The 26,827-nt window shown below is 57.6% G+C and overlaps 1 protein-coding gene across 1 annotated transcript in view; it reads right to left on the bottom strand.

The window, feature by feature from the left end:
- The window catches only part of LOC137667678 (Krueppel-like factor 5), a 33,267-nt gene extending 6,790 nt beyond the window's left edge, over positions 1–26,477 (bottom strand). The window contains exons 1-3 of the mRNA XM_068408669.1: positions 26,401–26,477; positions 5,086–5,133; positions 593–1,496 (exon numbers count right to left, since the gene is read on the bottom strand). Coding sequence (XP_068264770.1) covers positions 593–1,496; positions 5,086–5,124 — 943 coding nt within the window. The 5' untranslated portion in view covers positions 5,125–5,133; positions 26,401–26,477. The remainder of the gene's footprint in view (positions 1–592; positions 1,497–5,085; positions 5,134–26,400) is intronic.
- Positions 26,478–26,827: the final 350 nt, after the last annotated feature.

Raw genomic sequence — 26,827 nt, 5'->3', positions numbered from 1 at the left:
CGGCTGGGGCTCAGCCCAGGAAGTGGGAGGTGTGTGTTGCTCCACAAGGACTGGTGATTTTCAAGCCCTCATGGGACTTCTCGCTAGGGACATGATTGCTTCTCTCCCACATGGCACGAATGAGAGTTAGCAGCTGTGGGTCCCACAAGCTCTCCTTGCACAGCGCAGGAAACCCTGCAAGATCTCCTCCTCCTGCCAAGGCATCACAGGCCTTTAGATGGACATGCTCCTGCAATGAGGTGACACACAGGGAACAGCTTCAGCTCTGGGCTGATCATTACCCTGAAATGCCTTTCCACACCATCCTGATGCAGTACCTGAAGCCACTGAAGGATACGACGCAGAGATATTCAGCTCATTGCCTCTTTGGAAGAAGAGAATTCTTCCAGAGTCAACAGAGAGAGACCATAAAGGCTGCTTAAGGAAATTACTCGGTGGTTTGCCACTAATTATGGGAGAGTGGGAAAGATCAGCGAGAAAGCCAGCGTGGTTTCACCTGCGGAGAGCGTGTGGCTCAGGGTTAGGCAAGACCAGAGCGAAACAGGCAGCTAAGGCAGCCAAAGCCAAGCCAGTACATCAACCATGAGCATACCTGGGTAATCGCAGTGATGGATTCTCCTTTTCTCCAGCTCAGGGTTGTTGCGTCTGTTGTATTTGGGGGGCTGCATGACGATGTGCCCTTGGGAGAGGGTCCCAAGGCCATTGGGGACTGGGGGAACCTGGGATGACTGGACCAACTTCAGTCCAAAAGTGGCTTCATAGGATGGTGGGGGAGAGATGGTGTTGATGAGCTCGGGTTGATTTTCTGGGCTGCCAGGCTGTGAGTTGGGGGGCGAAGGGGGCAGGTTCACCCCTGGAACAGCATAGAACTGCCCTGAGATGTTGAAGTTTCCCTGTCCCTGGGAGACATGTGGGTACTGCTTAACTGGCCCTCCGGGATGGACGGGTCTGTGGACCACACTGGACATGGCGTTACCTGTGCACATGGTGACACCACTGAGACTGTTGATGGCTGTGGTGCTATTGGAGGAGGATGGCAGGGTGGTAAGGTCAGCGCCGGCGTTGCCAAGAGGCATCTGGTAAAGCTGGGACTGCTGTGAGTTGGTGGATAAGGGGATCTCCGAGGGCATCTCCTGCTTGATGAAGATGTTGTTCACTGCCACTGACTGAGGCATGCTGAAGACACTGGTGAAGTCAGGCAGGGTCTGTGTGCAGCCGGAGGCAGAAGAGCAGGGCTGGGCGAAGCTGGTGCCAGGCTCTGTTTTGATCTGAGGGAATGGAGTGATGGGTTTGGGTGGCCGGTAAAGTCCAGTGCGCAGGTGCGTCGTGTCTGGCAGAATCACGTTGATGTTGACGCTGTATGGAGTAGAAGTGGGCTTCTCCGTGGAGAAGAACTCGTCCACCACCGAGGCACTCTCCCGGCGGTACTTCTTGTCTGGTAGCATTGGGATGGGTGGCACCTCGTTGGAAAGGTACTTATCCATTTCGGACCGTGCCTACGGCGAAAAATACAGAGGAGAGAACTTGTGAAGAGTGACCTTGACACACTGGTGGTGGGAGTCCAACGTTCACCAAGTGCTTAAGCTAGCAGGAAGTTGAGAGAGCAGCAAGAACAGCCCAGGAGTCACAGGCTGTGGTGATTTAGCCTCACTCTCTGACTCAGCCACAGGCTCCCCAGGAGTGAATTACTGTCCTCTGTCCCACTCCCCCCCCACCTATCCGCACTGATACCAAAGGGTAAGCTAGGCAGAGGATGCAGCTATGAGAGAAATACAGCCTGATAAAGAAAAGCCAAGTTTTAGGTACAAACAAGAGAATTTAATGCTAGAAACTGGACAAAATCTGGACTGGACCCCGCTCCAGTCAGCCTCACACTTTGGGCACCCTGGATCTGCAGCCCACCTTAGACCTGCTGACTCTGGTCTCCTTTAAACCCTGAGATGTACTGCGTTTTATTCTAGGGCAATATCTTCAATTAACTGAGAATATTCTAGGACAATATCTTTAATTAATTGAGAATAATTTGGGCTACAGCCCTAGAAATCTAAGTGATGTTGCCACTGATTCAGTGGACTGTGAGCCTATGGAAACTGCCAGCCATACTGTTACTGTCTTGTCTTGGTGAAGTGACTCAGCCCTCACTTAACCTTTGGTTTAGGTCTAGTTTTGTAGAGCTGTTTTTACAAGTCTGGCTCCTCCAAGCTAACAGGACCTCTAGCTCAGACAGTCACCGCTTGCCAGGTTTCTTCCCCTCCTGGTTGATGCCTGATGCGGCATTCCACTGGATCCAGGCCCAATAATTCAGCAACCTGATGGAGCAATCCGCTAGGAAATTCATCCCCTGGCATTTGATGACTCAAGTTCTGCTCTTTGTGGTTAAAGATACCAGTGCTAATGCTCTGCTGTAAAGCTACAGCCTTTAATTATGTGGTTATCCATGTGTCAAGCTCATTGCAAAGCCCTCGTAGACTCATTCATATGTAGAGGAGCTGGCAAAACCACCAGGTTTCCCTGGCAGAGCCTCCAGCGCACTTCAGGAGAGGAAGCTGAGCTTGCCCCACGCCCTGCACGCTTGAGCCGAGGGTTTTACAGCTCTGAACTATGTCACTGGAGTGCAACGGGCCAAAGTCATCCCTGCTGCAACTTCATTGCTCTTAACAAAGCTGGACGGGACCCAAAAGATTTCCTCGCCCTTTCCAGCGAAACACATCACCTGTGCTTCCAGCTAATTCAAAGAGCCTTTGCACCTCTGCAAGCCATCCTGGCAACGCACGGGTAAGCTGGCTTCCACCCAAACACAGGTACATGCCACAGATACACCCTCTCCTACACGGGTAGAAGCTCAGAGCAGCTGCACTGGGAAGTGCTCTGCAGCACTGGAACCGAGCACGCTGCACTGGGACTGTTTTCTACTCCATGCTCGCTGCACTGGTGTGTGCACACACTGTGCTGTAAATCCTGTACGACCTTATCGAATGTGCAGGCCCTGAGAAGTCCCTGCCCTCATTAAAGTGTTGGCACTACAAGCTCACTTTGTGCCCCATCCTCACCTACCCGCCTCTGCTCAAGGCAGCGCTGCCTCCAGCAACACCCCCCGCCATGCTCCAATGAGGACACCCTTGCTCAGGTCTACCCCAAAGCTAAGGCCTCAGCGGGAGGCAGGGGAGAGAACCAGAGACCCTCAACTCCGTCCTCACATGGTCCAAACCCCTGATTTCCTCTCTGCTCCCCCCTGCAGTGCTCCTGCCCGTGGGAGAACCACACCAAAGCTCTGGAGCTGAACCCCTCGTGCTCCTGTGCACCCACCCTGGCATGCTCCTGGTACCCTTGGGAGTCAGCGTGCTCTAGGCAGTACCAGAGGCTCCGGATGCCGCACATACCTGAGCAGTGAAGTGACCCACTCGCCAGGAGCGGGGGCGGGGAGAAGGTGTTGGATGCCTTTTACTTCTACACTTCCCTTATCTCTGGCATTTCACTTTCTCACCTTCAGTTCCCAAGGGAAGGTCTCCCCACCTCAGCTGCACTGGGTCCTCATACAGCAGGTGACCAGGCAGGTATATTAAACACAGAAAGGCACGGAGGGCCCTAATTTCAGATCCAAAACCTGCATTCTCAGCCACCATCGCCGCTGCCCCACTGTTTGGTGTCACCCAGACGCCTTTTCTCTCATAACCACCCCTACCTGCAGAGCAAAGTCTTCTTCCTGACCTTCCATTAAAGTCTGATAAACCCACTTCTGAGCCTGAGCAGCCCCAGGGTCCTGGGCAAAGGGGGTGTTAAGGGGCAGCTGGTCAGCAGAGCAAAAGCAACGGGCTTGCACCGGACTGGGATCCCAGCCCTGTCCATAGCTGCAGCCCCGCTGGTGTGTGCAGGATGGACGGTGAGGGCCTCACCCCACTGGAATCCACACTGTCATAACGCTGCTGATTGTGCCACACGACCCCAGTGACCTTCAAAGAGGAAGAAAGGGCCAACTTTACTTGTTTGTGGCCCAGGAACACCTAGCAACTCTAATCCGCTCCAGCACTGCTCGTGCTGGGCGCTGACACCTAACACCGAGCAGTTTCCCTGAGCACCTCCCAGCCAATGCTCTATCCAAAACCACCTCCTCGGCCCACGGTCAGCACATTGGGGTGACTGTGGGTGACATATCTGGGCGGGATCCAAACCAAGCGTCCCGAATGCAGGTGTCTAGGGAAGTGATCGTCCCTCTGTACTCGGCACTGGTGAGGCCACACCTTGAATCCTGTGTCCAGTTCTGGGCCCTGCACTTCAAGAAAGATGTTGAGGTGTTGGAGCGAGTCCAGAGGAGGGCGACCAAGCTGGTGAAAGGTCTGGAGGGTCTGACCTACGAGGAACAGCTGAGGGAGCTGGGGGTGTTTAGCCTGGAGAAGAGGAGGCTCAGAGGTGACCTTAGTGCAGTCTACAACTACCTGAAGGGAGGTTGTAGCGCAGTGGGAGTCGGCCTCTTCTCCCAGGCAACTAGCGATAGGACAAGAGGACACAGCCTCAAGCTTCACCAGGGGAGGGTCAGGTTGGACATTAGGAAGCATTTCTTCTCAGCAAGGGTCATTAGCCATTGGAAGGGGCTGCCCAGGGAGGTGGTGGAGTCACCATCTCTGGAGGGGTTTAAGAAAAGCCTGGCCATGGCACTTAGTGCCCTGGTCTAGTTGCCATGGTGGTGTCAGGGCAATGGTTGGACTCGATGAGCCCAGAGGGCTCTTCCAACCTGATTGAGTCTGGGATTCTCTGTGTCTCTATCTGTCCCTCACTCACGGCTCCTTTCGCAGTCGGTGGGGATCCAGTTAATGGAGACACACGAGCCACGAAGGAGATGATAGCTCACAGGCACCCGGGTGGCTTGCACAGATGGAGACACCAGGAGCAGGAGGAACGCACCCTGGCTGGCAGCGGGGGCAGAAGGAAGGAGCGGAGGTGCCGCCATGTCCTCGCCAGCAGACCTGGGTGGCCTGCACTGGGGCCAGGTGGGCAGGGGGAAGTCCCAGCTCAATCTCTATGGGGCTTTAGCGGTACCTCTCACCAAGGGGGGCAGAAGCGGAGGGAGGAGTGAGGAAAGCACTTTACCTCGAGAATAAGCGGTGGCATCCGTTGTTCCATCCTCATAGGGTGCAGCTGTGGAACAGACAGGGCTGGGTTAGTGGAGCACCCGGCCACCCCCGCGGGCCTCCCCAGCCACCCCCGCCCATGGAGGGCCTAATCCCCCCTCCCCAGCCCCTCACAGCCCCCAGGGCCTCGAGCCGCCCACCCCGTCAGCGGGCAGCTCCCCGCCGCCAGCACCAGCACCCCGGCCATGGAGGGGGCCATCCCCTGCCTCCCTGGCCACGGAAGGGGCCACCCCCTGCCTCCCCAGCCCCCCACAGCCCCCAGGGCCTCGAGCCACCCACCCCGTCAGCGGGCAGCTCCCTGCCACCAGCGCCAGCACCCGGCACCCTGGCCATGGAGGTGGACAACGGTTGCCAGGCAACAGGAGGCCAGAGCGTCCCCTGCAACGACCAGTAGTCAGGGGGTGGAGCCAGCCCTCGAGGGGGCGGAGCTATGCCCCGCTGTGGGCGTGGCCAGCCCTGGAGGGGGCGGAGCTATGCCCCGTTGTGGGCATGGCCAGCCCTGAAGGGGGCAGGGCAATGCCCCGTTGTGGGCATGGCCAGCCCCACTGTGGGCAGTGCTCTGCAGGAGCCACGTTTGCCCCGGGCAGGTGCCCCGGGCTGGTTGGGGGGGACCCCCACAGCCCCCCGCCGCGGGCCGTGGCGCAGGGGGTGCCGCCCGCCTCCCACGGGCCCGCCACACTCGCTCACTCAAGTCACGCGTGAGGGTGTTCTGGCGCGGCCCTGGGGCTGTGCCAAGCCCCAGCACCTCCCCCCAGAATGGGCACCCACCACGAGGTGCTGTGATAGCCAGGAGACACCGTGCTCAGCTGCATGCCCAGGCCCTCAGGCACAACTCCTCTGCCCGACATCTCACAGGCTCCCTGTGCCACAGGCCGTGGCATCTGCAGGAGCAAGGATACGAGCAGGTTTCCCCGGGAAGAGCCTCGGCCGTGCCACCGGGGCTCGGACGGACCGTGCTTCCCGGCAGAAGTGTGGCAGCACCACAAGCTACATCCAGCCTCTCCGAGGTGAAGCTCTCAGCATCACACCCCTGCCAGGCTCCCACAAGCAGAGGACTTGGGGCAATCCCACCTCCTCAGGCACAGGAGCAGGCACCCAGGCCACCCCTGGCAGCAGAGGCCCCAGGGACCTTCTCTGCAGGTTGCCTTCAGCTACCCCATTCCTGTGCTTAGCAATCTCCGAGGTGGAAAGACTTCACCAGCACTTGAGTCTCCTTTATCACGCCCCATATGCACCACAGCCTGCTTGCAAATGTCCTGCACGCCTCTCTCCTCCTGCCTTCATTCCCCCCAGCTTTCCACAGAGGGCTGAGGGCTCTTCCCAGATCTCTCACCCACACCTGGATCCTTTCTCCAAGGCCAGTGCTCAAAATAGGCCACAGTCCTCCAGCACCAAGCGAAGGGCAAGAGTTCTCTCCAAATGCCAAACCAGTATTTATCTGCCTGTTGTGGGTTCAGCATCAGCCTGTGCCCCATTCCACACCCCTCTCCCACAGTTGCCTGCTCGCTTCCAGTGTGCCCATTTTCTCCTCCACCGTGGCTTGATGGAGAAAGCCTCCAGAGCCTTCTAGCTCAAAAGCCACTAGGTCTTCAGTGGGTGCAGTGGCCCAGTTTCCCCCGTAGTCACTAGCAATGCCATCATTGCAATCACCGGAGACGTGGGTGAGATACAAAGTCTGGAGGCGGGCAAGCCCCAGGCTCCACCGACTGCATCGACACGGGCTCCAGGAGCCATCACAGGTCGGGAACTCTGGCAAAAAGTGAGTGAAGGGGAAACACAGACAACACAGACATCAACAAACCTTCTGTGAGTTTAGAGGTGTCCAAACAGGGATCTTTGGTTTGGTCAGGAAGGGAAAGCCAGTAAGAACAGCCTTTCAGACAATAAAAGCACTCAACTCCTGCGGTATTTTTCCCCTCAAAGTCACAGTATCTATTATTTCTGACCACAGAGGAGGGTCTTTTCAACCCACCAGAGAAAAGAAAGCCAAAAAAACCAAGCAGGAAAAGGAAAGGAGTTAGAACAAGCACTTTGTCTGCTTCAGACAAGGCCATCGGCCACCAGTTTGTGTCACTGGACCAGCAGGACCCTGTTACACTCAGCACTGGCACATCCGAACCTGGCGACCGAAATTCCCTGGAGGGCAAGATAACCTCAGCAGCCTCTGGAAGAGCTCTATGCCGTGAAACCAGTAAATCCCAGCCCTGCCAGCCAGCTGCTCCATGAAGAAAGCAGAGAGTGAAGCCCAGCTTCCCCCAGAGTGGATTCTCCTGTGGCTCTCAGGCGCTGACGTGAATCTTCCCCCTCTACCACCCGCCCATTTTCATAAACCCTGCAGGAACCTCCTGCCTTGGAGACCTCCTTGTTCAGGTATTGTCAAGGCAGGGCGAGGTGTTATCAGGACATCGATCAATACACGCAGAGTCCAAGACAAACATTTCTTGGGAGGACGGAGAAAAAAGCGGCGCTTGAGCCAGCCGTGCCGTTTTGCCAGCGATTAACCACGAGCATCGTTAGAAGAGGACCGGGCAGGGCAGGCTGTCGAGGCGGGAGGCGGGACGTGTCTTTCCCGTGATTAAACGCTTTCTAATCTGAAGTTGATAAATAACAAACGGCCATAGAAACATCAGATGTTGTCACCACACGGGCAGCAGCGGAGAACAAGGAGAGAAATCAATGTTTGCTAAACAGGCAACGAGCTCGTAAAGTTGGCAGAGGGAGCGGCTGGGGGGAAAGGGCTCGGGGAGGGGGAGGATTTCTTCAGTCCTTGGCAGCTTCGAGCCCTGCGCTAGCCCCAGCTTGGCCACAGCCCCCCCACCCTGCTCTGGGTGCTGGGAGGCGTCAAGCCCCAGGACGGGGGGTCTCAGGCTCTTGCTCACAGCCAGCCACGGTGCTGGTCACTGATGCACAGAGCTTTTGGGAGAGGGGGGACAATAAAAATGCCAGCTTCGCCCGTGCGGGTCAGCCAGAGGCACAGCCCTGCGATTCGGGGGTCTGAGGGACGGGGGGACAGCACCTGCTGCAGGGGGACTCTCCCTGAGCACAGGCATGCGTGGGACAAGGGTTGTGCCTGTTGTCCAGGCCCCAGGATTACGCAGCACAGCCTCTCTCATACATGCACCTGCACGAAACTCCGGCCTCCAAGGGAATCGGCAAACAATGGGGAGGATAATCATCGATCAACCACCCTGGCAAGTACCTGGCAGTACCCCTTTAAAGGCACACGTTATAAATAGACCGCATTTATATACAGATTTGGTTCAATATCAGCATTTATTGTCTCCTAGTTAAATATTGACCTGAGTAAATATTTGTTTCTCTGATCATTTGGTTTTGATATTGACCTCGATCGACGTTATTTTCTGTTTGTTCCTCAAGTCTTCTGGAACTCTCTGCAAAACAGGATTAGCAAAGAAACCCCCGGGACTCTTCCTTTCAAGTACACCCAGAGCCCAATGTTTAACTGCTGTAAATAACAAAGCACCACTGCAGGCAGCAGAGCAGAGCTCGGTGCTTACGTAGGGGGGTGCCGGGCTGCAGCAGGCCCCGGGGGGGACTCCTCTGCTTGCTCTATCTCAAAGAGGTTAGGAGCAACTCCAAGAAACTAGTGCTGCCCTCGAAGCATTCAACTGTGTCTGCATCACCTGCACTGGGGCAAGGTCATCTTCACTACCTTTGAGACTGCAGAGGTGATCTGTCCCACCAGCTTTCCACCTCGAAGCTTTCACACCTTTCCACGTGCAAGAGCAGCTCCTGGAGCAGGACAAGGCCACAAAGATAAACCCTTTCTCCAGGTTTCCGCCAGGAGCTCATGGATGGCCCAGGAGCTGAGCCACACTGCTCTGGAGGGTTATTCTGGTACTCTTCACTGCCCTCGTGTTTGAACTACCCAAGGGAATTATCACCTCTCAGAACCAAGGGATTTCCTTAAGGCCAAGAGTCACCACCCAGGCAGATGTGGGCAGCTGGGAGGTTGGCTGGCCTCCGGCCGAGCCAGTAGGCAGCAACATTTCCAGCAGACTTGCTGACTCTGTTTGCGATTCCTTTCCTCCGACAACTGATAAAGACTCCCTCAAAGGCAGTCTACCTTGGTGAGTTATCACAGAAATCATGCCTCTACAGTCAGCAATCCCAAAGGCCAAAGCAACCAGGAAAAACACCCTCATCCTACTCCAAGGTCAAGTGCCTGGAAGAGGAGCAGTTTGGAGCAGCCAGGCTCCAGCGGGCTTTAAGAGAGCGAGCAGAAACCTTTCCAAAAGTAAAGCCATAAATGGATTGAAAAATACCTAGTAGGGTAGACCTTGGAGACACTGAGCTTGGAGAAAGCTCTGGCCCAGCTGCACCATCTCTAGGCCGTATCGAACACAGTGGCCATTCAGCCCACCTGGCCTTAGGCAGGTCTAGACAGGGGTGGGGGGTCCCAGGTTGCCATTAGAGTAGCTCCGCACTGGTTTCCCCTTTTGCAGAACTACCGAGCGCAACCTCGGCACTGGATGGAGCCCAAAGGCAGGTGGGGAAATGGGGACAGCCGTCTCTCCTCCCGCATTGCTCCCCGCTCTGCCCCGGCAGGAGGGCAGCTCTCAAAGTGTGGTGGAGTCACCATCTCTGTAGGGGTTTAAGAAAAGACTGGACATGGCACTTAGTGCCGTGGTCTAGTTGACATGGTGGTGTCAGGGCAGTGGTTGGACTCGATGATCCCAGAGGGCTCTTCCAACCTGGTTGATTCTGTGATTCTGTGGAAGGGAGGACATGAGGACTTCAGCTGTCTATTTCTGAGCTGCTCCTGCTCAGCAAAGGCTGGGGTCAAGCCCGTCAAAGCCAACTGGAGGTTCTCCATCAGGCTAAGTGGGGACCCACTGTTGGAGGCAGAAGGCTGAGCTGGGCAGACTTTTGGCATGAGCTGGTACAGCCCTTTGGATGGTTCTTCTGGAAAGATGAACCGATCTAATGTTATTTCAACTCCTGGAAGGTCAGGAGGCTTGGAGCTACTTCAGCCCCAGCCAAAACATGCAGGAACTCAAGCGTTCCCCTGGTTTATGCATGCATACAATCAAAAGTTGAATTTGGATAGCCATGCAGCTCCTGCTGCTACCATCAACTAGAAGCAGGCCCACCAGCAGCTCCAGCTCTCCTTCTCAGTCCCAGCCTCCGCTCCAGCACACCTCTCCCCTGAATCTGAGCAGATGGAGGCTCCGAGATGTCACCATTCCTCAGGATGACCTGGACAAACGTATCTACCTATTTCTAGCTATTGCATGGCCACAGGACACTGGGCTTGTCCTCGAGCCTTCCAGCTCCCCTCTGCTTACACACCCGTGCTGCGGATCCTGAACCGAGCGTGACATGGGGGAGGCTGTTGGAGCTCGTAGGGAGCTTCCCCAGCTGGGTTATGGGTGGGATCCATTCCGCTTCACTCAAACCATCTAAAAGCTCACACTCATCACCTCACCTCCTCCGATCAGAAGAAAGGCAGCACATTCCCAGGGCAGGGTCTGACAAAGGCAGAGTGAGTCATCCGCTGCTTGCTGGGGCTTGTGGAGTCCTCCTGGCATTCAGCAAGCGATAAAAGAGGCCAAAAAGCTCGTTCTCCCCAGTACAAGGCGCAAGGCAGACCCAACACCCCGTGCACGGCTGGGAAAAGCAAGGTCAGGTTTCACGTGCAGACAGCAAATCCCACCGTTCCTTGTGGCCCTCAACTTCCTCGCCAAACCAGTTAGCAAAACAAAACAAACCCTAAGGCAGGTGAAAACACGGTGTTTGAACAAGTAGGTCTTTGGGCCAACTTCTTCCTTCCAAGCTTGCACCGCACCTAGCACAGTACGAGGCCAAGAAGATGCTGCCAGAACCAGGGACGGAAAGCTGGTCAGAATGAAACGTTATGTTCTAAACAAACTGTTTTGAATGATCAGTTGGGAAGGGAGATGCCCCCAATTTTTCCATTCATTGAACAATCTTGGGTCATTTCCACATTATAGAGAACTCCATCAGACCTAGACTGGACATGGCACTTAGTGCCATGGTCTAGTTGACATGGTGGTGTCAGGGCAATGGTTGGACTCGATGATCCCAGAGGGCTCTTCCAACCTGATTGAGTCTGTGATTCTGTGATTGCGAGAACGATTTTCATTTGAATATATTCAGCCCCCCTGAGTTCAGCTCCCCAAACTGTCCTTGAGGAAATGGAAATGTATCCCTGCCCTCTCCAGGATGGGTTGAGATTCATGAAACAAATTGCCTTAGGTGTGACAGACGTGATAACGGATGGATGATACTCTTTTCTCCTGCATGTGATAAGTACCTGTGTTTTTGGACCAGCTACACTGGGACCAATTTCTTTCCATTCTCTTCTCCTGCTTGTACTGGAAATACTACAAAGAGCAAGGTCATGAAATGCATTTTAGTACTTGCAAATCCTGTCCTTGGTGGAAACTTGAAGGTCCCCATCACACTAAAAGAATTTTTAAAATCATAATTTTCAAAGAATTCTCCCAGCATTTCTGAACTTAATGAAGGATTCTTTGTTTGAGTTTCAATCTGAGCTTGGAAGGGGCTGAACCTCTTTGATGTGGTAAACAGCCCATGGGGGGTTTTTTTTTTTGAGAGTTTTCATGCTAGCTCAAGTTCTGAGAACATCTGAATTGTAAACACGAGTTATCCAATCCCCAAACACCGCCTGTACCCTGTGACTCACGTAATTCACCAATGGAGCACAAGAAAAGCAAATATTCTAATCAAGGGGCTCAGCTAACAAGACGGTCCTAAGTGTGATTATTTGCAGTGGATGGGTTAGATAAAAGAACTCACTGGACCAGGGAAGGAGAACAGCAGAGCGTAGGTAGCTGACCAAACAGGTTTGAGAGGGGAAAATTCACAGTTGATGATGCACCGGCCAGAAATGCACTCCCCTAGACCTTCGTGAGTGATTTCAGATGAGGGTGTTTGCTTCCCACAGACCGTTCAGGAAGAGCGATAAAGGGAAATCCGTTGCATTTATTACGGAGCCGGAGTCCCCTGCTCGTTTCCTCCCTTCAATACCTGCCTTTGCTGTGTTCAGAAACAAAAACAAACCAAAAAACCCAACCCAACAACATGCTTTGCTAGCTAATTTGCAACCTCTCCCGTGTTGGCAAGCAGCAGACAGGCTCCAGCGAGGGCTGCGCAGGAGGAAGAGGAACGGCACACCTGTAATCTCTCTCTCTCGCGCTGTCCCTTTCGCTCGCTCCCCACCTCGCCGAGCCAAACTTCCCCCAGCAGAACAATCAGCCTTTGTCCCACCCGGACAAAGCCATTGTGCTCCAGCGAGCTCAAAGTCCAGCCAAGCCGCTTCATCCTACACCTTCTCCGCTTCCAGCGGCGCCCGCCTGCGCACCCCCCCCCGCACGGGGAAGTCTGTGGGGTCGGGGGATTAAGAAAAATAAAATAACAAACATGGTGGCTGAGATCCCCCAAATTTCCCAGTCTTTGGCTCACCAGTAACACCAGTTTGGTCCGAAACCTGCTGAGCAGCAGCAAGCTCCTCGCTGACTTTGGACCTGCTCCCACAACAGGATCTGACCTGCACTGAGCCCCTCACCACCCTCCCCGACACAGGGCTGCGGCAGCAGGCGGCCTGCCTGGGGACCGTCCCCGAGGGTCTTCCTGCGAGAGCAGAGGGACAAATTCACCCTTTCTGGGGACTCCAGCTTAATTTCCCGTGGCCCTACAGGCACCTGCCAGACAGAAAGCCCGTCAGCCTCGCAAAGCTGTGGGCTGGTCCTGAAAGCACCAGGCTCCAGCAGATCCCAAAGCAAAACACCCTGAAAGGATCCCTCCCTCGCGAGATCCTGCTGGCCAGAGGCCACGAAGGGCTCAGCCACACCAGCCGCCGACCCACCACCTTGGCTTGTGCTGAGAGGGATCAAGTGAGGCCGTTCCTCCTTGCCCAGCCTTTAACTGGACGTCTCTATCGCCAGTCTGTTTCTGCACCCCCACCTCGAGCCTGCTCAGGCTGCTGGCACCCTTTGAAAAGGGATTTGGGACAGCATTTTGCACACTTCTGTGGAGTGCAGGGACATTTTTGAACCCTTCTGCAAAGCCAGGAGGATCCCGGAGGGCAGAACATCCTGGCCACCCAAGAGGGAGTGAAGAACCGCGACATCCCACTGCACATCAGAGCACGTTACAGGGACTGAGCAGCTCAGAAGGAGGAAGAAGGGACCAAGTCACCGCATCCTCAGCAGATCCCACCAGCCTGCTCCCTTTCCATGCCTGTTTGTGCAGTTGTAAGTGTGGGATCGTGGCAGAGGCCTGAGCTGAACCACGGGCGGGAGCCGCGTGCTGCCTTCAGTCCTCCCCCATCCTTTACCGGAATGGCGGCCAGGCCGACACGTGGCGGTGCAAAGCCCGCGCAGTCCCCGCGCGCCGCGAGGATCCGGCCGAGGCGGGCAGGGGAACGCCTTCGCATGGCAACGCCGCCAGCTCGGAGCCTGTCCTCAACCACGGGCACAGCCTCGAGAACGGGCACTACCCCGCTGAGCTCCTAACTGTGGTGTCCCCACGCCTGAGGCCACATTCAGCAGCGTGACCTTCTTCTCCTGAGCATGCTGGGGACGAGGAGGACCCCAGGAGAGGACACAATATTTTCAGTCCCCTCTGACCACCCAAGGAGTGACATTAAACTGCAGAAAGATGCCCGGGCTCAGCTACCCCCAGCCACCACAAGCTGTCAACATCTCCTCACAGGCCCAGAGCAAAACTCCAAAGCTGCCATCTCCCCTTCTCCTGCAGAAACACTGAGCTCATTCACTGCACGCAGCTCCTGATGGCCCAAGGAGACGAACCGCTCCTCCACAGCCCTGCTGGGGACTTCTACATCTCTACTAATACATAAAGTGGAGCAGGACTCCTTCCTGGCCCCACATCTGTATGAGCAAGACCCATCACCCTGGTTCCAACTGGGCTGGGCAAGATGCTGGACCACTGGGGAGCAGCGAAGCCCATCCCTGGTCCAAGAGAGAGCCACTGTCTCGTCATCACCCCAGCGCAGCCACATTCATGGCAAGGATGTGGCCAAAGGGGCTCAGACCCCTGAGATGCAGGACACAGCACACAGGACTCTGCAGGGACAGCACAGGATTGAAACAGCTCCTGCATTGTCCAGAAAGCTGGAGGACACCTAAAAATGCTTGGCCCAGCTTCTCCTGCAATACCAAACGCAAAATCCCTGCCAGAATAAAGCCAGAGGAACACCATTCGCTCCCCTCTCTCAGCTCGCAGCAGCACACCCCACCCAAGGAAAGGGAGGCAATGAAGGACGAGCTGGCTTGGGGCTGTCCCCAGCCACACTCACCAGGATCTTCCTCGTCACCCACGACAGCCTCTGTCCCCACTGGGTGCTCACCGGCCTCAACACAACCGCCCTTGGGGTTCCTGATACAGGTAGGCAAGGGGTTAAACCAGGGGACAGGCTGTGGTTTCTGTCCATCTCTCTTCCCAGCAGCTTCTTCGCCAGGTCCTGACCTCACTCAACGCTGCTGCAAACCCAAGTGACCCTCCAACATCAGACAGCAGCTCTGAATTCACAGCCAGTACAACCCATTGAGACAGGCACTGCCTTCCCCCAATCCCTGAGCACAGGCGATGGCAGGGCTGACACCCCCGATGGCCCCCGTTCTCCCCACCCCTTAATTGTAGCAAACCCAACCATGGAGACGAGTGCAGGCCACCCCTTCCACCTCACCAGCACCTCATGCTCCTCACAACTGCAGGAAAGCCCATTAGGAGCCAGCTCCTGTCCTGCACATGTTGGGCAGGGAGCAGGGGAAGTGCCATCTCCTTCCTGACCGAGCTGGCAACCTTCCTTCTAGAAACATCTCCAGGACTGTGGACACCTGGATCTGTTCTCACCATCCCACTTTACCCATCACTGCAGCTGTCTGCCCAGGGCCACCTCTCACAAGAGAGCAGGGATCGGGCTTGCACCACTGAGGAGCACACTTACACCCTGGCATAAAGCCACAGGTGGCTCCAGGAGGGATGGGGTGGCTTCGAGGACTTGGCACATGAGGTCAAGCCCAGCCCAGAGGGACACAGTCACCCATCTGACAAGCAGCAGATGATCCCAGGAGGGTTCCTCAGGCCCAGGTAACAACAAGGTGCCCAGGAGCTGCTTTGGCTCATCAGGCCTGGAGAGCAAAGGGCAGCAAGGTGGGAGCAGCAGACGAACCCCAGTGCCCCCCAGTCCCCCCTTGCTCATCGGGGGGTACCTGACAGCCACGCAAAGGGAACATCTCCTCCTCTTCTGAAACGCTTCCCTGGACGTGCCTTGCTTTTGGTTTCATTTATTATTATTTTTTTCCTTCCTTCTAGCACCGGCCTCTTGAGATTTAAAGGGGAAAATGCTGTTTCTGGCCGATCTGTCTCCAATCAGGAAGGAAAAGTGCTTTTCTCTCACAAGCCTTTTTCTCTCCTCTTTTTTATTTGTTCTTTTAGTTTGGGGCAGGACGGCTGGAAAGGCAGAGAAAAGGGGAAAACTAATCGTAAACTCCCCAAAGGACCTATTTCCACCTGACTCGGATCGAACGAAATTTTCGACAGCAAATAGCTCCCACCTTCCCCTCTCGTTTGAAGAGATCTGTGGAGGTGGGAGGGGGGCACTCTGCAACCAGCGAGATAAAGAGATTAGCTGTGAGTTTGCTCCTTGCTTTGCTAGAGACCAGCCAGACAGAAGTCGGGAGAGGTGGAGCAGCGGGAAATGCCCCGTGGGCGATAGCCGGAGCCCTGACAGGTCACAGCCTTTTCCATAAGTCCTGTCAAACTGCTCTGATAAACACCCTCCCGGAGCAAAGGGTTTCCCAGACCTGCAGCCATCAGCTTTTCCACCCTCCAGCTACGGCGACTTCTTTAGCGTCTCTTCTACAACAGCCACAGCCTTTGGCATTCGTTAAGAGAAAGAAAAGGGGCCAACACACGGCAAACTCCTCCCCAGGAGATGGGGGGTCCAGCCCTGCGCTGTCGGGGTTTTGCCACCCATAACGCTTCACCCTGGGTGGGTTTGCAAAGAGGTCCCGACGTGGCTGGTGGGCGCTGAGCGGGTGATGCCCGGAGCACGGGGGAGCTGGTGCTCAGCTCCAGCCCTGCAGCTTTCCAGCCTCCGTCCCGGGGACCCCACTGTCCCTAAAGGGACACAGAATGGTCTGATGGCAAAGGGATGATACCTCTGATCGGCCACCCCCACGGCCCACCCTCGGCTGCCTCCACCCCAGAGCAAACTGGCCGTGGGGTGGCATTGCCCCAGGGACCAAACCGGGGTGAGAAACCCCTCTGCCCTTTGAAGGGCAGCAGGGACGGTGTCGTGAGATGAAGGTGTTTCCACCCACAGGTGGGCTCCGCATCCCCACATCCCCCGCGAGGAGGACGAGAGGTTGCACGGGGCTGGCGAAAGCCAGGAGGCACCGGGGCCTGTCCGCCCCCCACGGCCATGGCCGAGGTGTGGGGTGAGCACCAGCCCCGCTGCCAGGGTTACGACAGGGGAGAGCAAGCCAACGCCGCCCTCCCCCAGCCCAAACAGGGAGCTGCCGCCCTGCCCGCCAGGGACGGGCCCCACAGATAACCCACACCTTTCCCAAGAGCCACCGCCCGACCCTCCGACTCCAGATAACCCACCCAAGCTCCGGCAGCCCCGGGGCTACGGGGAGAGACACGGAGTCGGGACCACCGCAGGGGAAGGAGGAGGGGGCTGCACCCTCTCCCCCCGTTTTGACCCCCACAGCCACGACCACCGCTCCCAGCCGCGGTGGGTGCCGGATCGCCAGGGCGCCATATGGAAACACGGCGATGGAGACGCTGCCTCCACCTCGCCACGTCCCGCTGAAGGACGGAGCCCCAAAACCGGCCCTTGGGGCATCGGTGCCGCCGGGAGAGGGGAAGCGGGCAGGGGCGACACAGCCCCAACCCCTGCCCCACGCCGAAGCGTAGCCGCCCACCACGCGGATGCCCTCCTGGGGGTCCCCAGAAGAACCGCGGCCGGGACGAGGGGGTCCCTGCGGGATGGCCGTGGAGCGAGGGGCCAGAGCCACCCTCCCGCCCTGATCAAAATGGCGCTGGGGACGCGGGGCGCGGGGTTAATCATTAGCTGCCGGCGGTGCTGGGCACCCCGCGCCCGAGCTCGCCCCGTTCCTCCAGGGGGAAAAGGGGCCGACGCTGCGGCAGCGGGGTGGGCGCTGGCCTGGCTCACCCCCTTTCCCACCAGGAAGGGCGGCTGAAGGCTCTTCGTGGTGGGACGAGGGGTCCGTCACCCAAAACACCGGCCAGGAGCCTTGCCCCCCGTCCTGGGATGGGCAGCAGGACTTGAATGTGCTTCTCCCATGGCCCAGGACAGGGGTAGGCGTGCAAGAGGGGTGGGTGTGCAAGAGGGGTGTGCAGCAGCACCCCAAAGCCCCTCATCCAGGTCTTCATCTCCGGCGCAAGCAGGGGGGACGCCACCGGGGAATTTCAAGGAGCATTCCTTCCCCGCCGTGGTGAGGGAAAAAATAAATATAATCAAATAGAAAATAACCTCCCTTTCCCCCCTGATCACACGGAGACACGGTGATCCCGTGGCCCGGCGAGCCGGCAGCGGCGCAGAGCCCCTCGGCACCCCCTCACCTGCCAGCCCCAGGGGAGAGGGACCGAGCCCCGGGTGCAGGGAGCGAGCAAAACCCAGGCTCTCCCGTACGGGGCGTTTTGAAGAAAGGCAGGAGGGGAGGAAAAAAAAAAACAAGACATGAAACCCAACACGCCCAAGAGAAAATCCGGCGGAGGGGGAAGCACGAGCGTACAAAGCGACGGCGGGGTTTTAGCAAAAACAAAGCAGAATTAAGCCCAAATCCACGCTTGAGTTTTCAGGAGGCACCAGCAGCCTCCGCGCACCTGAGCGGGCGACGCTGGCCCCTTGCCGCTGCCCCCCGGCAAACTGCCGGCCTCCGCCTTACCTGCGCCAGGTCAGGCGGGTTTTCCAGGGGCCGGGCGGGGGGTTTGATGTCCTCAAAGACAGGGGCGTCTTCGCCGGGTTCCCCCGACATGGTGACGGGCTTCAGCGGCGTAAACGCCAAGGCGTCCTCGGGGAGCGGGGTGCGCAGCACCAGCCCGCTGCTCATTCCTCCCACGCCCCTCGCGCCCGCTCCCCCGCGGGGGAAAACAAAACTTATTTAAAAATAATATTAAAAAAAAAAAAAAAAAAAAAGGGGAAAAAAAAATAAAGGGGAGGGGAAAAGGGGGAAAAAAAAAAAAACCCCGAAGGCAGAGAGGAGCGCGGAGCGAGTGGCTGATCGTGGGAGGCCAGGTGCCGGGTTGCGGGAAGGCTTTACCTGGGCTGCGGGAGGAGGAACGCCAACCTGGAAGCGCAGCGAGGCCGTGCCGAGCCAATCAGGGTCCCGCCGACAGCACATAAAAGGCTGCTGGGAGCGAGGAGCCTCGCCGCCAGCCATGCTCTGCCACCATCGACGGGACGGAGGGACTCGGTCCCACCGGTGCCACCCCGGACCCCCCAGGGCCAAAACAACCCACAGCGGGGAAACTACCTCCCAAATCGGGTCCCCCGCGCCGAAACAGGGGCTTTATTTTAGTTTTTACAAGCAATGGCTTTTTTTTAAATGAGAAAACGCCGTTTTCCAACGACTGGTTGAATTTTGTAGGAAAACTGATTTTTGGAGACAAGGAGGTTCCTGCTTGCTCGCACTTCTCATTCCGAGGGGAGAAAAAGGGAAGGATCGAAAATAAATAAAGTGAAGGGGAAAAGGGATAAACCTTGGGGGAAAAGCAAAACAACAACAACAAAGGCGAAGTTTAAAAGGTGCAGATATGGGGCACGGTGCTTTCCAGCTCAGCTCCGACAAGAAACCAAGCACCTGTGTTTGGGTTTCTCTTTTTGAGATAGGGGGGAAAAAAGGAGTATAAAAAGCCAGAGCAAGGAGGGAATAAAAACCCCCTTTCTGGGATAAAAAAAGAAAAAAAAAAAGCCATTTCTGCTCCAGCCACATCCAGCCCCAACTGTCCCCAGCCCCCTCCTGAGGAGCTGTACGGTGCCAGGCTAAGACAGGGAGAGATCCACCCCAAATCAGCCCCGAGACCTCCCTTCCCCACCTTCTGGTGCCTCCCCGGCAGGGTCCCGCGTAGGCTGTGCCCTTGCGGGGGGGCTGCTGCTGTCCCCCCATCCCAGGACATCCCCGGCACCTTCAGGGGACTCAGGGACCACAGAAATAGGGTAGAGAAGGGGCTACAGCTGCTTGACCCTCCCTGGCCAAAGAGAAGGGAGCTGAGCCCCTGCCAGGGAAGGGGAAAGCCTATTCCCATGGGGCTGGGGCCACCACGGTGAGCGTGGGGGCCACAGGGACTTCACACCAGCCACACACATGGTCGAGGCCTGTGACTACTCAAATGACAGCAGAAGCCACAGCTGGCGAGCGTTGGTGTCTCGCAGCTGGCCATTCCCCCAGGCCACATCCAAGCCAGGGTCCGAAAAGCATCACCTGGGGGAGGCTGAGCATCCCGGAGTGAGGGGTGATGGCTCCACAATGCCGCTTGGGAAACACCTTCCCCGAGGGCATCAAGTCTGCAGAGTTGGCACAAAACCTTCTCCAGGTGTGAGAAAGCTTCGCCCTGAGCAGGATGAGGCCCCTTAAACACGGGGAAAGCAGCGTGGGACAGGGATCAGCCAGGTTTTAACAACCCCCAGCTCCCAGCAGCGTAAACACGCACCAAATACCAACGGTTTCTGTCGATGCGAGACTTTGGACCGACGTCCAGGTCCTCCCAAGGAGACACTCGAGCTGAACAAGGGAACGCTCAGCTCTCACGGTGGGGGGACGGGACGGTCACAAACGTTGAGCCCTTGGAAAAGCAAACGAGGGGGAACAGCTCGGGCTTTGCCAGGAGCATCTTCCCCACGTGGCTTTGCTTTCCAGGGACGCCGTGCTGCTGCTGGAGCAGACACCAGGGCCAGGATGGGCTCCTAGGTGACACCAGGGAGAGGGGGGACACCTCCACCCAGCCTTGCAGAACCACCCGTGGAAATCGAAACCCACCAGGCAACAAAAGCTCAACGCTGGCAGCTGAGGGTGGAGGTCCCGGGCGCGAGGGGCACAGGCAGGAGGGTTGCACTGTGCAAAGTCACGCGTGGGGCTGGCTCTCTAGTGCCACCTTTCCATCTTTGGAGGAGCTGGTAACAGCTGAAGCCTGTCTTGGAAAGCAGCTAGATGGTGATCAACATCACACTCCTCATCTTACAGCCTTGAGGAACGCGCTGGTAGTTATTATTAGAACTTTGGGCAGAAAATACTAGAGCTGCTACCTGATGAAAGTCCAGCTGCTGAACTTACTTGATATTCAGATGTAAATTTAGGAATTAGGCTCAAGAGACAATTCTGGTTCCATTTATCTTGCTTAGAATTTGGGGACAATTGTGTTACTGAATTTATAATATCCCACGGAACCTGGATAAGAACTCCTGCTGCACACAGACCACCGAATGCACCCATACCTTATCCTTCATCCTTACCTGAGCACTGTCACAGACCAAGGAGAAGATCAAGAACCCCATCTAGATCTCCTAGAAGAAGCAGTCGTTCACAGAATCACAGAATCAATCAGGTTGGAAGAGCCCTCTGGGATCATCAAGTCCAGCCGTTGCCCTGACACCACCATGGCAACTAGACCAGGGCACTAAGTGCCATGGCCAGGCTTTTCTTAAACCCCTCCAGAGATGGTGACTCCACCACCTCCCTGGGCAGCCCCTTCCAATGGCTAATGACCCTTGCTGAGAAGAGATGCTTCCTAATGGCCAACCTGAACCTCCCCTGGCAAAGCTTGAGGCTGTGTCCTCTTGTCCTATCGCTGGTTGCCTGGGCAAAGAGGCCGACTCCCACTGCGCTACAGCCTCCCTTCAGGTAGTTGTAGACTGCACTAAGGTCACCTCTGAGCCTCCTCTTCTCCAGGCTAAACACCCCCAGCTCCCTCAGCCGTTGAAAGTCCCCGCACAGAAGATCTCCATCTCCCAACAAGTGACCTGCCCACCTTACACATCCTTAAGGACTTTGAAGGACTATATCACAATCTTGAATCAAAACTCAATAAGGGCTGGAAAACTCCTCAATTTCCTCTTGTCATCTAGAAGAAAACTATGAACCAGCCACACCAGAGAGAAGGTGGCCCCTACTGCTACCTGCACACTTATATGTACCAAGTGCAACTTATTTGCCATTATTTTGTGTCATCAAAAATAAATGAGGCATCATTATTTCATCTGGCCACGTGTGCTGACTACCTGTATGATCTTTCTGAGCCTGGTATTGTTTCTAGAAAAGGCAGTAGTAACTCCTGGGAGTGCTGGGGAATACTCTGCTCTTGGGAGCGTTGCTCACCACAGATGGGAGCACGACAGGGCTGTTAGCCCCTCAGTTTCAAACAGCAAAGCATTGGTGTCAACAAGGATACTCAGAAACTCTGCCTGAGATTCCATCTCAGGAATGGGAACAAGCCAGAAGATGGTATCTCAGGGATCACACGTACCTGATAAATCCCATGGACTTGGACTTGACTGGGGCAAGGACCCAGCCGATACAAGACACAGCAAAGGTCCTTACCAGACTAAAGAAGAAAGAACATCCTCCAGCACCACCTCAACTGCAAGCATCTCCAGGGCAACCACCCCCATCCACCTCCCTGGGCAGCCCCTTCCTCAGCCCCTTGCTGAGAAGAAATGCTTCCTAATGTCCAACCTGAACCTCCCCTGGCGAAGCTTGAGGCTGTGTCCTCTTGTCCTATCGCTGGTTGCCTGGGAGAAGAGGCCGACTCCCACTGCGCTACAACCTCCCTTCAGGTAGGTGTAGACTGCACTAAGGTCACCTCTGAGCCTCCTCTTCTCCAGGCTAAACACCCCCAGCTCCCTCAGCCGTTCCTCGTAGGTCAGACCCTCCAGACCCTTCACCAGCTTGGTCGCCCTCTTCTGGACTCGCTCCAACACCTCAACATCTTTCTTGAAGTGCGGGGCCAGAACTGGACACAGTATTCGAGGTGCGGCCTTGAATAGAGATAAGAGAAAGTTTTGAGGAAAATATAAATATTTTCTTGGTTACCAACTGGGAAATTTTGGAATTTTACCTCGTGATGATAAAATTTATAAATCAAAAGAGTTACGTGTCTTTCCTCTCCATCCCTCCACCACCAGAGCATGGGCTGGCAGCAACGGGGCCAGATGAACCCCCCTCCTGGAAGCGGGGCTGCGCCTGCCCAGCAGACACCAGCCTGGCGGCCGTGTCCCAGGGCGGAGCAGCTTGTCGTTTCAGGGACGGGCCAAACCACCCGCAGCACCTTATCTGCCGCCGGCCCCGCAGGAAGGGAAACGGCCTTGAGTCTACCAACGCCGCCAGGCACTTTGCTCCGTACGCCCCCGCCGCAGCCTCCGAGGAGCCGCGTGTACCCGACCGGCGCGGGTCTAAGGTCCCGTTCTGTCCCCACGTGCCACGCAACGCCGAGGACAGCACGTCCTGCTTGAGCGAGATACAGTGATAACGGCAGCTCTCCCGTGATCCGGCTACACAACCCACTTTCCTCCCGTTGTTCCTCAGGTACAGAGTCCCCCTCTGCGGGGGAAAGCTGACACCGAGATGCTGGAGGGGTTTGGGGAAGGGAGACCCTGCGAGGAGGGTGAAGGAGGGTCCGTGGTGGAGCTGAAAGGGGCTCTCAAACCAAGGGCCACAGCTGAAGTCTCCTCTTTGCAATGCAAAGGAGGGGATGGGGCTTGCTGGTGGCTGGTGGGGGAGAACTGGGGTGCCAGACCCCGACCCCCCCCTCCCAGTACGGCGTGAGGATCGAGCACTCAGGGTTCAGGGTGTTCAGAAGGACACCCGGGTCCTCCTCTCACCAGTGAGCAGATGGTGCAGGAGCCAGGAGCTCAAGCCCTGGGCTGAGTTATAGAAACTTGAGCTAAGAGACAAGAAAGGCTCCAAAGTTTGGGGAAATCTGGATCGGGTTGAGAAATAAATCTCATCTCCCCCTTCCCAAACCACCCCAGGCACTGCTAGCAGCCAGAGGCACCCCCAGCTAGCCCCGGCAGCACTGGCTGAGCCCCAGCGGCTCACACCCATCCTCAGACCTCACCAGTTGGTGGGGACCAGCCACCCCTGGGTTGGGTCATAGGGGAGTCCCAGGAGACACCCTGCATGGGTGACAGCCCAGCATCACAGCCCCGGTCACATCCCTGGCCGGGATCCCACAGCACATCCCACCCAGGAGGTGGTGGCAGGCATGTGGGGCAGGGGGGCCAGACCCTGGCTGGGGGTTGCCGAGCCTTGTGTTCCTCCTGCAGCAGCTTTTCCTCACCCCGCTGCAGCCCCCAGACTCACCCACCCACCCCCAAAGCGGTGGTGGGAGCACCCACCTCTCGCTGCGCCGTGGTGGACATCCCCGAGTCCTCTCTGAATTTGCTCCCCCGGGGCGAGGCCACGCCAGATGTGGGCCAGGAGCTCCTGGTTCAGCCTCGGTGCTGCTCAGGAGCCTTGTGAGAGACGAACGCCGGCCAGGGAAGGGGGACACCCCCCCCAGCTTGGCTTTCACCACCACCGGGAAACAAAGGTCTGCAAAACCACTGGAGCAACCCACCGCCTGCTCCCCCACCGAAACCCAAAACCACCTATTTTCCTCTTTTCCTTTCTCCTCCTCGGGAGGTTTCCAGCCACCAAACCCTTCCTGGGAGCCCTTCAAAGGGAAAGCGGCCGCCCCATCCACTTGCTAAACCAGTCTGAGCGGTGCGGGGCTGGCAGGCAGGAGAGGCCCCCCACACCCCCCACACCTCCCCACCGGGACCGGGAAAAGGCCGAGGAACCGGCCGGGGGGACCTCGGGTGACCCCGGAGCAAGAGGAGCACCGCACCCCATGGGACGAAGGCACGGCCACCCCATCTCGCACGCCAGGGAGGTGGGGATGCCACCAGCCACGCAGGGACCCCCCGGCAGGCTGCAGCCCCCTGCCCAGCCGCTGCTCATCCATGGGGGGATTTTAGGATCACTGAATTCTTCCCCTGGCCCTGACGTAAGGAGTGGCCGGGTGATGGGGAAAGGGCGCCGGGGTGGCCCCCAGTGTCCCCAGCCAGGTGGTGCTGGAGGACTGGGAGGTATCACACCCCCAGGCAGGGAAATTCAGCAGCTCCCCCAGGCTTTCCTGGGCGAGGGAGCAGAAGGGCCTGAGCTGAGGTGTGTCTCCAGGACAGGGTGGAAGGAAGGGGAAGGTATCTGCCTTCCTCCCCACAGAAACCCCGCCTCAGACCTTTGCCAAACCCACAAAACAACTGGGGGGGGTTTCTCTGTGCTCCCACCTGGGATGAACCTGGGGGTCCTGCCACAGGGTCCACCTCAGCAGCCCCACACAAAGCATGAACAAACCCCGCACAGGGGAGACACGCTGCATACAGAGGGGATTTAACTCGCTGCCCTCCCCGAGCCCCACCTGGAAGAGTGATCCCCAAAAAATGAAGCCAACATCAAGAGCTGTAGCAAAGCCCAGGCCAGTCATGGGCGCCTGTGCCCCTGCCCAACCTCTGGCCGAGGTCCATGTCCTCAGGGAAACTCCTCCAACACCCGCCCAGGGAAAAGCCAGGCTGTGAGCACAACCCTACCCAGCCCCTGGAGAATCCACCCAGGGGACCTCTTGATGGCATTCGTTGGACATCAGGAAGGTATCGGACACATGGGAAAGGCACCTGGGGGTGTCACAGGGTCAAGATTCAGCCCTGCTGTCTCCAAAACAGGTCCTGGACGGTTCAGGGTCAAGAAGCTTGGCCAACTGCTGCCTGCAGCCTCACCGTGGAGGTCACAAGATGCACATCACCACACGTGGGGTACGGCGAGGACCAGCAGCTCCCAGGGGAGTGAGAACCCAGCCAGCAGGCCCAGGGCGGTGGCCAGGTTCACAGGGATGAGGCAGGTCCAAGGTCAAGGTGGGGAGCCAGCAGTGTCCATGGCTGTGGTGGGGCCGAGACAGCTACAACACAGCTCAGGGAGGGGCCGGGGGCCCCAAGCTGAGCTTAAATGGGCTCCTGGGCCCGTGGGTGTGGGGTGGAGGTCTCAGGTGAGGCTGCTTAGAGCAATTAAGGCCAATTAGCGCCCTCAGGGCTTTAGGCAGGAGAGCAGATGGGAGGAAGCAGAGCCTGGGCCTCATGAGATGATGCCATCAAGCCCTGGGGAGGGGTTAGCACCCTGCTGCCTTTTTGGCAGGACCTCAACGCCTCCTTCAGCTGCAGGGCGATGCCCACGCTGGAGAGGGGACTGAGGTCCCTTTGCCACAAGCGTTTGACACAGGGACTGTGTGACCCCCCCACGCACGTACGACCCCAACAGGGGAACCAACAACAGGGGGAACGGGGCCAGAGGGGGGAAAAACAGGGAAAAAGGCACTTTGCCCCAAAACCACGTTGCCACCAGCACAAGCTCAGCCAGCACCGGCTGTGTCCCCACGCAGGGATGCTGGTGACAGTGGCTGGGGTTGCACCCAGAAGGGGGGCTGAGACCTGGTGGGGGAGAAACTTGCTGCACCAATGACAGGGACACCTCCGGCTGCAACCACGCAGCACACAGCACCCGTGTGTCCCCATGTCACCCCTCCCAGCTGCCAACCACGGCTTCATCACCCCCCCGGCAGATGGACCCCAGGGCGCTGGGGGTGGCAAGGAGGGGGGAGCCGCAGCAGGGCCACCCCAGGGAGCACCCCTTAACCAGACATGGGGGTGGGGGGCAGGAGGGTCCCTGGGGGATGGCCTTGGGTACCAGCACCCCCCAAGGGCAGCACAGAGCCCAAGTGCCCCTCCAAGGCCTGCAGTGCTCCCAAAGTGCCCCCCTGTACCTGGCAGAGCATGTTGACACCCCAAATGGCCCTCCCGAGCACCCAAAGGGCCCCCCAAACCCCTGGCAAACAGTACCAGCAACCCCAAATGGCCTCCTTGAGCCTCCAAAGGACCCCCCAGTCCCTGGCTGAGGATGCCAGCACCCCCAGAGGGCTACCATGAGACCCCAAGGGGCACCCTCAGTCTATAGCACAGGGTGCCAGCACCACCAAGGGACAACCCCCCAGCCCCTGGCAGAGGGTGCCAGCACCCCCAAAGAGCCACCCCCGAGCCCAGGGACGGACGACCACCAGATGCGGGGAGGCAGATAGTGGGTAGGGGGCACCCCAGGGTGGAAAACCAGGAACCCCTTCAGGGGTGCCGCTCCACAAGGTAGAACACCCCCCCCCAAATTTTCAGGGTTTCCCCCCCACGTGCCCTTACCGGACCCAGTGTTCTTGCCGTCCCCCCCGATGAGGGGTACGGTGATGGCGGTGACGCCGTCGGTGGGCATGGTGGTGTAGACAACGGGGAGAGACTGGACCACCACGGGGATGGTCTGGAGGTTGCCCATCTTGCTGGGCAGGTTGACGGAGGGGATGGTGTGGATGACGTGGAGGATCTGCTGCCCGCTGCTGCCCTGCGTGGAGGCCAGGATGGAGCCGGGCGAGAGGACGGCCGGGATGGCCGAGGTGGAGCTGAGGCCGGAGGGCGAGATGGAGACGGTGGTGGGAGCGGGCAGCGGCGGAGCCACCAGCAACGGGGATGACTGGACCGAGGCGGGGGGGCGGCGGCGCCGGGGCCGAGGCCGCCGCCACCTTGGACTTGTTGAGGGAGAGATCGACGGGCTCGGCCTGGGGCTGGCCGCAGT

Source organism: Nyctibius grandis, chromosome 10, assembly GCF_013368605.1.
Source record: "Nyctibius grandis isolate bNycGra1 chromosome 10, bNycGra1.pri, whole genome shotgun sequence".
Classification (NCBI taxonomy): Eukaryota; Metazoa; Chordata; class Aves; order Nyctibiiformes; family Nyctibiidae; genus Nyctibius; species Nyctibius grandis.
Note: the sequence above shows the minus strand (reverse complement) of the source record. Positions and strands in the feature narration are given on the sequence as shown.